This window comes from Penicillium argentinense (assembly GCF_028826775.1).
Source record: "Penicillium argentinense strain IBT 30761 chromosome Unknown utg000005l_segment0_segment0, whole genome shotgun sequence".
Taxonomy (NCBI): Eukaryota; Fungi; Ascomycota; class Eurotiomycetes; order Eurotiales; family Aspergillaceae; genus Penicillium; species Penicillium argentinense.
In genome coordinates, this window is record NW_026622664.1 from 5,256,613 (window position 1) to 5,270,119 (window position 13,507).

The 13,507-nt window shown below is 51.9% G+C and overlaps 4 protein-coding genes across 4 annotated transcripts; 3 read left to right on the forward strand and 1 right to left on the reverse strand.

Moving 5' to 3' along the window:
* Positions 1–2,118: 2,118 nt before the first annotated feature.
* Positions 2,119–4,987, forward strand: N7532_006772 (STE11 family mitogen-activated protein kinase kinase kinase; the record flags this gene model as incomplete). The annotated part of the gene is made up of 4 exons (XM_056619266.1): positions 2,119–2,303; positions 2,382–2,455; positions 2,505–2,656; positions 2,717–4,987. 4 exons carry the CDS (start codon positions 2,119–2,121, stop codon positions 4,985–4,987), a joined length of 2,682 nt encoding a protein of 893 aa, XP_056475425.1.
* Positions 4,988–5,448: 461 nt separating this feature from the next.
* On the reverse strand, positions 5,449–6,663 carry N7532_006773 (mitochondrial 54S ribosomal protein uL5m; the record flags this gene model as incomplete). The annotated part of the gene is made up of 4 exons (XM_056619267.1): positions 5,449–5,572; positions 5,631–6,073; positions 6,112–6,322; positions 6,413–6,663. The coding sequence occupies 4 exons, from the start codon at positions 6,661–6,663 to the stop codon at positions 5,449–5,451; spliced, it is 1,029 nt and encodes a 342-aa protein (XP_056475426.1).
* A 434-nt stretch (positions 6,664–7,097) lies between these two features.
* N7532_006774 (ubiquitin C-terminal hydrolase family protein) lies at positions 7,098–9,726 on the forward strand (the record flags this gene model as incomplete). Its single annotated transcript, XM_056619268.1, has 5 exons — positions 7,098–7,172; positions 7,270–7,356; positions 7,421–7,795; positions 7,859–8,507; positions 8,570–9,726. The coding sequence occupies 5 exons, from the start codon at positions 7,098–7,100 to the stop codon at positions 9,724–9,726; spliced, it is 2,343 nt and encodes a 780-aa protein (XP_056475427.1).
* Positions 9,727–10,281: 555 nt separating this feature from the next.
* On the forward strand, positions 10,282–13,286 carry N7532_006775 (vacuolar protein sorting protein DigA; the record flags this gene model as incomplete). The annotated part of the gene is made up of 4 exons (XM_056619269.1): positions 10,282–10,498; positions 10,566–12,643; positions 12,667–13,148; positions 13,202–13,286. The coding sequence occupies 4 exons, from the start codon at positions 10,282–10,284 to the stop codon at positions 13,284–13,286; spliced, it is 2,862 nt and encodes a 953-aa protein (XP_056475428.1).
* Positions 13,287–13,507: the final 221 nt, after the last annotated feature.

Here is a 13,507-nt window from a genome sequence, read left to right on the forward strand (position 1 = left end):
CCAATTGCTGTAGAGTCTCTTGGCGTCTGCAAGCCCCGGGGTTTACCATGTAGAATTATCCGCGGGAAACTCAAGCTGCGACTAGGTGTACGAGAGATAAAAGGGAATATTTCTCAAATATTGGACACGCAGCTTATCGAGGCCTCTGGGCCTAATCACACTACATATACTATTTGGGCAAGTGTTTTTGCCAATTTCTCATGATATCAAACCTCGGAAAAACCCTTAGGAAGCCCTAGGGTAGTTAGTAGCAGAAACAGATAATCATTTCTACAAGCGCGCATTTACACGCTACAGATTAAATTATATACAGCATGTCAGAGTTTTACGCGCAGAAACCCAGAATCTGGAATATTTGAACTGCCAAGATTACTGGAAGACACTTAGAGTAGTGTATTTTATAAGCTATGTTTGCGACATATTCCGCGTGGAACAGCTCATAGATGCTGCGATGTGGTTATACCACGCGAACCTATTAGGTTGGTGCCAACTAACACTCGCAAATGTGAAGCTTGATTGTTACAATTGTAACTTTATCCTTTGGTGTAGTGATATTGTTGCAAGTTATCATCTCAAAATAATAATGATCACATCTACTCTGGAAGGGCAAGAAGATAGACAGTTCAACAATCTTCCAAGGTTGGCAGATTTTCAGTCTGGTGTCAACTCTCTATTTTAATGAGTTTTGATAGAAGGTGGTCATCCACAGAGGTGATCAATCTTGGATATATCATACCCACCGGCAAGGCTGATAATATCAGATACCGCATCAGTGTGGTTGGGATCCAAGAGAGATTGGAAATTCAAGCCCCAAATCAAAAGCTACAAACCTAGATGTTTTCTTGACAGAGAATCAGCATCTGAGGCCACAAGGACCTTTCGGTATTGTCCTTCAGAGGCCCAAGGTGGCTCCACCGGTGCGGAGAAGCGGCAGTGAGCGACTTTGGGGATTTGGAATTTTTGTTGCAGTGGAGATGGGACTTGTGGCATGCTGGTGCATACGTACGCCTGCAACCTGTACTTAGCTTGAACTGGTTCATTTGTCTCACCGCTGAGACTCGTATAGGGACCGCCCGCAGGTGTACTTCAGAAACACCTACTACAGTAGCAGGTACCTAGGTAGGGCTGGCCTCGTATGCACCGCTGGTCGGTAGCTGAGGCAACATGGCACCGGTGGTCCGCACTCTGAGTACCGCACAGCCATGTTTCGGCGTCTTTGTTCTAATTCTGGCAGGAGGATAAACCACGGAAACCGTGCTGGGCCACGCCTATCGGTGAAATGCAACTGGGTCACAGCCAGGGCGTGTTTCAGAGCCGCCGTTTCAGGAGTGGGGCCTCTCTGCGTGTCCGCAACCCCCCATGATCCTAGTTGCTGTGATTCCGAGGGCGATATCTGAGGAGCGATTTTGCTGTCGCCGTGGATGGGATGGACCGGCGCGCAAGGTGCAGGCTGTTTGTGGCAAGGGAGACGAGATGACATCTCCGATGGGGTGAAACGCGTGGGGAACGTGAAGGCCCCCTTGATGACGGCCGCGTTTCAGCCGGGACTACAAAACCAGTCGCCCGGCCTGCTTTTGGGCTGTCGCATCGTCGATTGGACGCGGTGGGGTGAGTCTCTCTGTGATTAACGCCCGATCTCGACCGCACTAACTGTCCGAAAGTGGCTCCGATCTCACCCCAAAAAAGCTCAGACATCGCGATCGTCCCTTCCTCACTGCCTGCAAGTTGCTCGTGCTGGACCGGGACTCTCAGCGGTGATTGTATGCCTCCTCGTCCCTCCCTGGCCTTGCGAGTGCGTGCGAGGTTTTATAGTGCTGGCTGCCCTCGGACCTGCGAGCCCGACGCCGCAAAGGCGGAACCATCCACAACATCCAACATCCCGCCCGCCCTTAACTATCACTACCATCCACTGGGCCCGCGAGCTGACCGCGTCGACGATTCCGGGCGAGACTATGTGCTGACCGACACACAAATTGACGACTCACCATCGATATCGGCGCGACACGCTCTTGCCCGCAGGCGGAGGAAGGGAGCATTGCGACCGAGATCAATTGCACCCGCGGGAGAACAAGCAAGCACGAGTAGGAGGAACGGGTCTCGAAGCGAATCACAGCCACAATGCTGGCCTCAAAACCGCAGTACTCGGCCGGCATGGGGATTCCAGCGGCTCAGGCGTCGACCACCTCCTCCCACACAAACACTGCCAGGCCCGCGACGGCGACCAAAGTGTCCGATGGATTTGGCTTCGCCAGCCCAACCAAGTCGGAGTTTTCGGATGGACAGGATGAGCACTTTGGTGTCCGGTATGCCTCAGATGAGCCAGTAGTGGTATACTACTGGGAGCCAATTTGCAAGACGCACGTTTGCTGAATTCACTATAGGGCGTGGGACGAGAAGAAGGTCGTGGCATGGCTTCACAGCATCAAGTGCGGCCAGTATGAGTCGCTCTTTCGAGGTAAGGCTCCTTGCGCACCTGAGGACAGACAGAAGTTAATTTGTTGCAGCGAATAATTTCAATGGGGATAATTTAATTGACTGCGATCAAAAAATCCTGCAGGAGATGGGCATTAAGAAAGTGGGTGATCGGGTCCGCATCTTTGTTGCGATCAAGCAGCTTCGTAACAAGACCATGGTCGACCCACGGCAAAAGAACATGGTAAGTAGAAACCGTTTCTGTTGCTCTGTATCTGTATGACCTCCTCTGACTTGCGTGTAGAAAAAAATCGCTGCAATGGAAGCCGCAGTGCTGACGGATAACACTCGCTCGACGCTGAACAGCGGGCGTTGGTCCCGGGAGGGATATGGCTACAAGTCTTCGTCTCAACCGGCATCACCGCCTGCAGACTCCGACCGCGCCTACCGCAAGGATGGCTATCTCACAAGCGGCTCCGGCTCAGGACGCAATCCAAGCACGCCTGGTTCATCTCACCCACGCAACAACAGTCTGGACGGTCTCACGATGGGCCCTCTCCCGCAACATAGCCCGGTCATCCGGGTCATCTACACCGGTGGCCAGACCAAAGTTCTGGACATTCGGAACAGTAGGACTCCCGATGAACTCATCATTTCGGTTCTCAAGAAGCTGCAGCTCCCTGAGCACCAGTACAGGAATTACTGCTTCTATGTCCTGGATGGCCTCGAGCCGGTCCTGTCGAACTGCCGACGACTATCCGAGAACGAGCTGATGGAGATCTGCGATGGCGTGAACAAGTCGGAACGCGGTCGTTTGATTCTACGGAAGATTCATGCTGGAGAGCCCGACCAAGAAGAGCTTCGTCGCGCGTCCCAGCTGGCCTACGATGAAAGCAAGGTTACCCACGAGAACGCGCTCAATAAGTCCAATCATCGGCAAAAGAACAAAATCCAGCAGCTCACGGGCGAGCCATGGAATGTCATCAACACCAAGCAGCCCATCTCCCCACTGGGCCCCCCGCGCCATCGTCCGTCCCCTACTCCGGCCGACCAAGGTCAACAATCTCCAGGCAACGAGCGCAACCCCGTGGCCAAGCTGCGGTCCTTCTTCGGCCAGAGACCTCCGAGTGAAATGATCATCCACGAGCTCCAATCCTTCTTCCCTAGTCACGACCGAGAGGATATTGCGAAGACAATGCGCAGATCCCAACGCCTCAGTCGCGCAGCGAGTCGCCTGAGTGTTGTCAGCAACTATAGCGTTGCATCAAGTCTCAAAGATGCACCTCCGCTCCCTCCCCTACCTCCCATTCCTCCTATCCCCCCGATGCCCAATATCGCCGACACATGGTTCCAGCCATCCCAAGGCCAAGCCGGGGCACAGGCAGCCCGTGCCTCACGGCCTCCGTCTCTCTCCAAATTCAACCTTCCTCACACCTCATACCGGGACTCGATTGCGTCGAGTTCCCTTCAGCCTCTCCAAGAAGAATCTCCCATCGAGCCCAACCGCAAATCATATGTCTCCTTTGACAGTAGCTCCGATGAGCCCAATCTTTCGCGCCACAGCATTTTCGATGAGAGTATGAGCGTCGCGGCTACCGATGGCGATTCTTTCAATGACAGCATGAGCACTCTCAACATCAATGAGGGTGAAGAGGGAGAAGAAGAGGATGATGCAGGCTTGATGAGCGACTTCTTGGCTGGAAACAACTTCGCACCCAAGAACTGGATGAAGGGTTCGCTCATTGGCGAAGGTTCCTTTGGAAGTGTCTTCCTGGCTCTCCATGCCATCACTGGGGAGCTCATGGCCGTCAAGCAGGTCGAAATTCCTTCCGCTACCCAGGGAACCGAATTTGACAAGCGCAAGAATCTCATGGTTACTGCCCTTAAGCATGAAATAGAACTTCTGCAGGGGATGCACCATCCCAACATTGTGCAGTACCTGGGTACCGCTACTGATGACCAATACCTGAACATTTTCCTGGAGTATGTGCCTGGTGGCTCCATTGCCACTATGCTGACGCAATACAACACCTTCCAGGAGCCTCTGGTCAAGAACTTTGTCCGTCAGATCCTGGCCGGCCTATCCTACCTGCACAGCTGCGACATCATCCACCGAGACATCAAGGGAGCGAACATTCTGGTCGACAACAAGGGCGGCGTCAAGATCTCCGATTTCGGTATCTCCAAGCGCGTGGAAGCTTCCACTGTCCTCGGTTCGCGAGCTAGTACAGGCGGTGGCAGTGCCGGACACATGCACCGACCCTCCATGCAAGGCAGTGTGTACTGGATGGCACCGGAAGTCGTGCGGCAAACAGCCCACACCAAGAAGGCCGATATCTGGAGTCTTGGCTGTCTCGTCGTGGAAATGTTCATTGGTGCTCACCCCTTTCCGGATTGCAGTCAGCTGCAGGCGATCTTTGCTATCGGCAGTAACAAGGCTCGTCCTCATACTCCCGAGCATGTTAGCGAAGAGGCCGCCGAGTTCTTGGATATGACCTTCCAGCATGAATATGAGAAAAGACCCAGTGCCGATGAGCTGTTGAAGTGCAAGTTCCTGGCGATGCCCATCACATGATATCAATGTCTCTGTGTAACGCCTTGCGATCATATCCTTACTACCTCTCGTGTCTATGTACGATGATATTTTACCTGGCTGCCGCTGTTCTGAGCCGTTTATTTGTCTCGGACTTTCCTCCTTCCGGCAAGTAATTCGATGAGATCGTGGCTGAACGGGACCTGGTTGACTGTCTTGTATTTGATGATGGTTTGATTCAAAAAAGAATTACATTGGAATGAGTAATGCTAATACCTTCAAGTTCCAAGTAATTTACGATAACACTTCGAGTAGTACTGGTAGCAGCTTGACTGAGTAATTGGCGCTTGATATAAATGAAGTTAAACGAGATAATACACAGGTTTGGAATCACAGTGACCACTATGCAGGTCACCTCTAAAGTTACAGGTTGGATGGCGACACAACGCCAGATGCACAAAGACAGCAGAAAATCAGCTAGGGCTCAAGTTTCCGCTGAAAGCTTACTGGACGATCTTTCCGTAGAAGGGAATGCCCATGGCGCTCAAAAGGAGACGGGCATCCTTATCCGCCTTGGCAGTGGTGTGGAGGGTGATGTGGCAACCGGGGATCATCTTGGGAGGATACCTATAGCCATATTAGCATCGAGCTGGTCATGAGTAAATGCGGTGGCGCAAAATCTTACATGTCGTAGTTGACCTCAATCTCAGGGAACAGGGCAACTTGCTCCGGTTCCAGACCGAAGGTGATGTTTCCACTGCTATCACCACTGCTACCCTTGACACCCTGCCAGTCCTTGATGCGAGGCAAGACAACGTCAATCAGCTTGCCAAGGAAGTGGTGCATATTCTCTCCTTGCAGCTCAGCCTTGACAGCGACGGTGTCGCGACCAGGGGCAATGCTCCAAGTGGCAACGCTAGACTTGGACTTGAAGGTCTCAACGCGCATATTGGAGATAGCCTGGATGGCGATACCGGCAACGTGAATCCAGGACGAGTTCTCCTGCGCCGCTTGCTTGACATAACTGTGGATGGTAATCCGCTCGATCTTGGGGATGTTGTTGAATCGGATTGGCTTGCGCAGTAACCGCAGCACATCACCACCGCGGGGTCCGCGGAGCGGACGGTTCTTATGGTAGGGCGAGCAGTCGTCCCACTCGCGCAGACGCGGGGCTTTGGGGGAGGCTTGAAGCCAGGGGGTGTGTGCACGTAGCACAGGGTCATGATGTCCGATGCGATGGTCGAGTTGTAGGTCTGCTCGGTGCGCGGGAGGGAGAACGGGCCTGGGACGAACAGGCGGGAGGATGGATCGGAGGGGGCAGGAGGTTGGTGAGGGTGGAGAGGACCGCGGTCATATTTAGGAGATCGGAATTGGTATCTGGTTGGGGAGTGATGTTAGCTTATGCTTCAAGGTTATCGCGTTGACTCGTTCAAGGAGTGGAACAAGTCTTCTGGTAGTTTCACGTACCGACTGCGAGGAAGCTGGGCTCTGCGAGACTTGGCCCGGGTAACCGGATCGAAGGACTTCGCTGCACTGTCGGAGACCTTCGAGGTCAAAGACGAGGCCGACTCCAGCTCATCGAGCTGATCCGATAAACGTCTTGTCGGGGCTTCGTCAGAGGCATTGCGTCGGCCGATGAAAGCCTGAGGACGAGCCGAGGGCGCAAAAGCCCTAGGGAGTGCCCTAGCCAGGTGTCTAGATGGCTCCCTAGCAGCCATTTTGTGTATAATGGGGTGTTGTTGGATTCGGAGATTCATCCAGAGGTGTCCGTCGCGGCCGAAAATTGTTTGCCGGTGTTAGGTCACGTGGTTCATTGATTGACACCTTAGATATCGGGCTGCAACCGCGGCGTAACCAGCCCCGCGCAAAGTGATTAACAGATTAGCTCCCATTCGATCGTCCCGCGATCTCCTGTCATTTCGCATGGGCGACTCTCACACTCCTGACTGGTCACTGCCTGTTGTCCCGTGCCCAAGTCAGAAGCACTAGGCATATGATGGCCCCGCGTTTCCGTGCGCCTGATGGAAATTCTGCAGCCTCAACGAAGCTCTTGACTAAGAGCTCTTCTCCCCGCATGTCGCCTTCTCGAGATACGTCAACTCCAACGATCTGAAACGATCCGGACCCCTGCAAGTAGGGGCATACCTCCACCATGAGCGGCATTCATCGGTTCCTCACTCGCCGCGATCGCCGCAGTCGATCACGACAGAGTAAAGATAAGGAAGAGGTACGGGCACACATGAAGCATGCATACTCAGAAATTCCCCTCATGGCTGCTTACTGGGAAGCAAGATACAAAGTTTGCTAACTCAGCGCTTATCTAGAAACCCAATATTCTTACACTACCGCTATTTCGAGGCTTCTTCACGCCCCAGACGACTACAGAGAACGATCAAGAACACCAGAAGAAGGTATGCGGTTCCCAACGTTCACCCGGTCAGATGTGCACGTTCTAACGATTTTGGTCATCCACAGATCAAGACAGTCGAGAATTTTTTCAGATCGAAAGGGATAACATCTTTGCAGGAGGAACATTTCAGCTATGCTCTCACTCGTACCCAAGAGGATGTGGACGAAGCGATCAGCCTGCTGCTCCTGTTGGAAGACTCCATCGAGGGGATCATTGAAAACTACAAGCCCAACACTAAGCTCCTTGGCGCTGAGAATCGGAACGGTGTTACATGCTACCTCGATGCGCTCCTTTTCTCCATGTTTGCGCGGCTCGACTGCTTCGAAGCAATTTTGTACAAAACCTTCGATGAATCGGATCAACCTCGTCGGAAGCTCGCGATTTTATTGAGGTTCTGGGTGAATTTGTTGCGAAGCGGGAAGCTCATTACCACGGATATTGTATGGGATCCTTTCTCTGTGCAAGTTTCCCTTATCGGGGCGCCGGGCTAATCAGTCATACAGACCAAACATATTCAAGATGCGCTCGCGGAATGCGGCTGGGAGGATGCTGCTAATCTCCGACAACAGGATGCTTCCGAAGCATTCACCTTCATTACGGGGACGTTGGAGCTTCCGCTTCTTACCCTCAAGATGGATATTTACCATACGGGCAAGGAAGATGCCAGTGACGACCATAAATTCATCAACGAAAGACTGCTTGAGGTGGCCCTTCCACCAGAGCCTACCGATGGATCAACCCTCACCCTCGAAGATTGCTTGGAAGCGTACTTTAACAACCGAATCGAAGTAAAGCGACACATGGAGCGACGGAATACACTGGCCTCAACGCGCTCTGTGGATTCCATGTCTATCTCAAAAGGCTTTGCATCACATGTCGAGGAGGTTGTTACCACACCAACAGTATCTCCAGTGCAATCAAACTCGCCCCAGGGAGAAAAGCCAAACCCGTGGTCGTCCGTCGAGCAATCAACTGAGACCCTAGGGCCAAATAGTATTAGTCGACGAGGTAGCATCGTCCGTGAACGATTTATTCCGGACCCCACCGATGAAAAGGCCAACCAGCTATCACCGGGCTCAGATCCTCAGCAGCGAAGGGGCATATTCAGGAAGGAAGTGATGATGCCGGCTTGGCAATTCTTCAGTCTTATTCGTGAGTTTCCCTTCTCCCTGACAAGAAGATCTTAGTGCTTATGCTAACTTGTTCTTATGAAGCATGGTACACGGAAAATACACCAAAGAATGATGCCCAAGTAGCAGCTCACTTCGCTTCCAAGCGGCCCATACTGGGCATTTGTTTGAAGCGATATTCATTCACTCCAAATGGAGTAGCTATACGACGGAATACATACGTCGACATACCTACTGAAATTGGACTGCCGCACTTCATCCAAGATGACAACATGGATGCAGACGCGCCCATTTATGGGAATTTCAAGCTGTCTCTCCAAGCCATGGTTTGTCATAGGGGTAATTCTGTCGACTCAGGGCACTACATTTCCATTGTTCGGGGAACTAGTGCTAACCCTCCTGCACCTGACCCTGTGCCTAATGGCAACAGCGAGTCTCCAAAGCACTGGATGAGATTCGATGACCTAGCCTCTGAGCGAGTGACACTCATCGACATTGAGACGGCACTGAAGACCGAATCGCCATACCTCCTTTTCTACCAAATCCTTCCTATTGACCAAGATGCCTCGCTAGCCAATGCGCCTTCGTCACGCACATCCAACTCCACTCTTGATGGGGATATGGTCGATATCACCCAGAGACTTGGGGCCTTTTCAAACCAAACAAATGGGACCACAAGTGACGTGCCTTCAAATAGGCCTAGCGTTGAAATCACTGGGCCCGACAATCAAACTCTGTTGGCCTTGAATTATACTGGAAGAAGACCGTCCAGCGTCATATTTTCCGAGACAGCCCCGAGTGGCCCTCAAGCGCGGTCTATGCCGTCGATGTCCCCGAGGCTGGCACCAATGGAGGAAGAATCAACGAAGAACCCGTTCACCTTTTCTCGTCGCGGTTCTCGCCCTCACACCAAAAGCAACTCTGGGAGCCGTGCTGGGAGCCAGACTGGCGAGAATAGAATTGGGGTGACCATCTCCCGTTTTACAGGGCGATTGAGTAAAGATAAATTCACCAGTGATGGTGAAGGCGAAGGCTATGATTCCTCATTCGAGGCCGACGATGGGGCTCCAGATGATATGAAGCTGGGCCCAACTGCATACGAGGGTAAAGAGAAGGGTGGACGAGGCCGAACGACGGACCGGACTTCGAGAGGCAAAAGCAAAGATAAGTCGAAGGAGAAGGATAAAGAGAAAGACAAAGAGAAGAGTCGAAAACCCGAAAGGGAGTGCATTTTGATGTGATTCCAGGGGTTCTTACAAATTGAGTGGTGACGGGGTCCCCGATGATATGGAACTTTCTCCAACTGCGTATGAGGTCGAATGAATGACCACGCTTTGAGGGACAGAATTTATGATACCATAGGTAAGTCGAAGGAGAATTGGAAGGGCATTTTAAGTTCCGAATACCCAGTGGAAATTTTCTTTTGGTGATTTGTTCCCAGAAGGGTTATAGTCGAAGCTTTCCGTGATACCCAATACCCAGCTCATGTATATTTTTCCAACTTTTGCATCTTGACCATGGATGATACCCCTGCAATGCATAAGTAGAATTATATCAATCGGATAATAGCCTATTTCATTTGGTTTAATGCATTACTACTAGTACGCTATGATGGTGCTATCAAATTGAATGTAGTCAAGCCGAGGTGCCCAGCCTCTTTCCTTGTTGGTGGCCTCAGGCAGACAGGCACCTCCGCATTCCACCAGCTCCTCTTCCCGCCCTCAAGCTCCCTCAAGCTTGCCAACTTGCTTCGAGATCTTGCGCGATCGGCATGATATAGCGGAACATTGCGCACCATGGCGCTGGACGGTTCCAGCAGTTATGTCGCCCCCAACAACCTGATGGGGTCCGCAGACGACTCCCTACCCATCTTCGACGTCCAACGGGTGCAGCTCCAGTTCCAGATCGCTGCGGACTTCGTGGCAGCTCAAGTCGCCAACAATGTGCTAGTTTTGGCCCTTTCCACGGGCCGGATCCTCCGTATTGACCTGGATACCCCTGAAGATATCGATGGTATGCGACCATGACCCCGCAATGCTGTCCGCGCCGTCCGGAGTCTAACTGTGTCCCCTCATAACAGACATCGACCTGCCTAAGAAGTCTTCGGAGACTGGTCTTATCCGGCGCATGTTTCTCGACCCTACCGCATCTCATTTGATTATCACGACTACCCTCGGCGAGAACTACTACCTTCATACCCAGTCGCGACAGCCCAAGATCTTATCCCGGTTAAAGGGTGTCTCCATCGAAAGCATTGCCTGGAATCCTTCCCTGCCAACTGCCTCGACGCGTGAAATCCTGCTGGGCACAACTGATGGAAATGTCTACGAGACCTACATCGAGCCATCTACGGAGTTCTATCGGCGCGAAGAGAAATATGTCGCAGCAGTTTACAAAGTGCCGGATGCCTCCCCGGTGATCGGGATATGTGTTGAGCTTGCTTCGTTGAAACCAGAGCAAAGGCGAATTCTGATAGCGACACATGGAAAGTTGACACACTACCTGGGACGTACGGGATCAGTGAAACATGGACGGGAAGGTGGCGGGCCTATATATGCGGATCTGTTCCAGCGCGAGACAGCATTGATCCACGAGGTTCAAAACGCATCTGGCGCCGTGCCTTCTTCTTTAGTGCTTTCGTCGACATCAGAAGGTCCCCATGCAGAGGGGTTTACTGAGAAGGAATTTGCTTGGCTTACCTCGCAGGGGATCTTCCATGGGCAACTTGCATCTGAATCCCCGTTTGACAAGGCCAAAATGCTTCCCCGGTCCAAGTTCCCCGCCTCTCAATCCGCGCGAGGTGGCAGGAAGATGATACAAGATCCTATCTCTGCAATGACTTTGTCCCAGTGGCATGTCTTAGCGCTTGTCGAAGGGCGAGTTGTTGCCGTCAATCGCCTAAATGCAGAGACTGTGTACGATGAAGCAGTTCTGGAGCCCAGGCAGAGTGCGTTGGGTCTTCTGACCGATTTGACACATAAAACCTACTGGCTCTTTACCGGCCAGGAGATCTTCGAAGTTGTAGCAAATGATGAAGACAGGGATGTGTGGAAGGTTCTGTTAAAAGAGAAGAAATTCGATGAGGCGCTTCAATTTGCTCGAACTCAGGCGCAGAAAGATGCGATCTTGACTGCATCGGGTGATTTCCTGGCCGGAGAAGGCAAGTTCCTCGAAGCCGCCAAAGTCTGGGGCAAGAGCAGCAAAGGATTCGAGGAGGTCTGTCTGACGATGGTGGACAACAAGGAATACGATGCCTTGCGGAAATACCTGCTGTCTCAGCTGTCGACATACAAGAATACATCTATCATGCAAAGAATTATGGTAGCGAGCTGGCTCGTGGAGCTCTTCATGTCGAAGTTGAACTCCCTCGACGATAACATTGCCACCAAAGCAGAACTGACCGAGGGTGTGACGACCGGAGAGATCGAGGATCAACTCGGCAGTGTCCGATCCGAGTTCCAAGATTTTGTGAACAATCACAAATCAGACTTGGACAAGAAGACCGTGTACAGCATCATCAGTAGCCATGGCCGAGAGGAAGAGCTACTTTTCTTCGCAACTGCTGCCAACGATTACAACTACGTTCTCTCCTACTGGATCCAAAGGGAGAAATGGTCAGAAGCTCTCAATGTTCTCCAACGCCAAAGTGAACCCGATGTCTTCTACAAATACAGCAGTGTGCTCATGACACACGCCGCTACCGGTTTAATCGAGATCTTGATGCGACAAACCAACCTCGAACCGGAGAGGCTCATTCCCGCGCTGCTAAACTATAACAAAACTACCAACGTCTCTCTCAGTCAGAACCAGGCTGTGCGCTACCTGAACTTCATCATAATCAACCACCCCAGGCCATCTGCAGCCGTTCACAACACCCTCATCTCAATCCACGCCTCCAGTCCGTCATCCTCCGAAGGCGGCCTTCTCACATACCTCCAAACGCAGCCGTCCTCGCCACCTCCCTACGATGCAGACTTTGCTCTCCGCCTCTGTATCCAATACAAGCGAGTTCAGTCCTGCATCCACATCTACAGCGCCATGGGTCAATACCTGCAGGCAGTAGAATTGGCTCTGGACCACGACGATATTGACCTCGCGGCCATCGTCGCGGACCGTCCCGAGGGCAACGATAAACTTCGCAAAAAGCTGTGGCTTCTTGTGGCCGAAAAAAGATTTGCCAGCCAGGTACTGGAATCAAAGATGCGATTGAGTTCCTGGGTCGCTGCGAGCTCCTGCGCATTGAAGATCTGATCCCCTTCTTCCCGGACTTTGTTGTCATTGATGACTTCAAAGACGAGATCTGTACTGCATTGGAAGAGTACTCGCACCACATTGATGAACTACGTCAAGAAATGGATAATTCGGCACAGACTGCTCGACAAATTCGCTCCGAAATTGCCGGTTTGGACTCCCGTTATGCCATCGTGGAACCCGGCGAGAAGTGCTGGATCTGCTCGCTGCCTCTTCTGAGTCGTCAATTCTTTGTCTTCCCCTGCCAGCATGCCTTTCACAGTGACTGCCTCGGAAAGGAGGTCCTAGAGGGCGCCGGCGGAAAGAAGAAGTACATTCGGGATTTGCAGGCGCAGCTAAGCAAGGGTGATATCTCTGCGTCGCGGAGAGAGGAGATAGTAAAGGAATTGGATGGACTCGTTGCTGAAGCTTGGTAAGCTGTTCTCTTCCTGTCTTGATAAATGACCTATTTCTAATGCACGGCAGCATTCTGTGTGGTGACCATGCTATCAAGCAAATCGACAAACCCTTTATCACGGCCTCGGACTCATTGGATGAATGGGCATTATGAACTTGATTTTCACTTTCTAAAGTGGGTTGACAGGATCTTGGAGGGCAATCCATGCCATTATATGTTTATTTTTTCTATTGCAGAGGGCCATGTTTTCATTTTGCAATACCGTTTGTTTTGACACCCTCAGTCGTAAATAGTTGCTGGTATAGAATGGGGAATCTATCATTATTTCTTGTACTCATGCAACCTTGAGCCGAACCCCGGACTCCCGACATAGC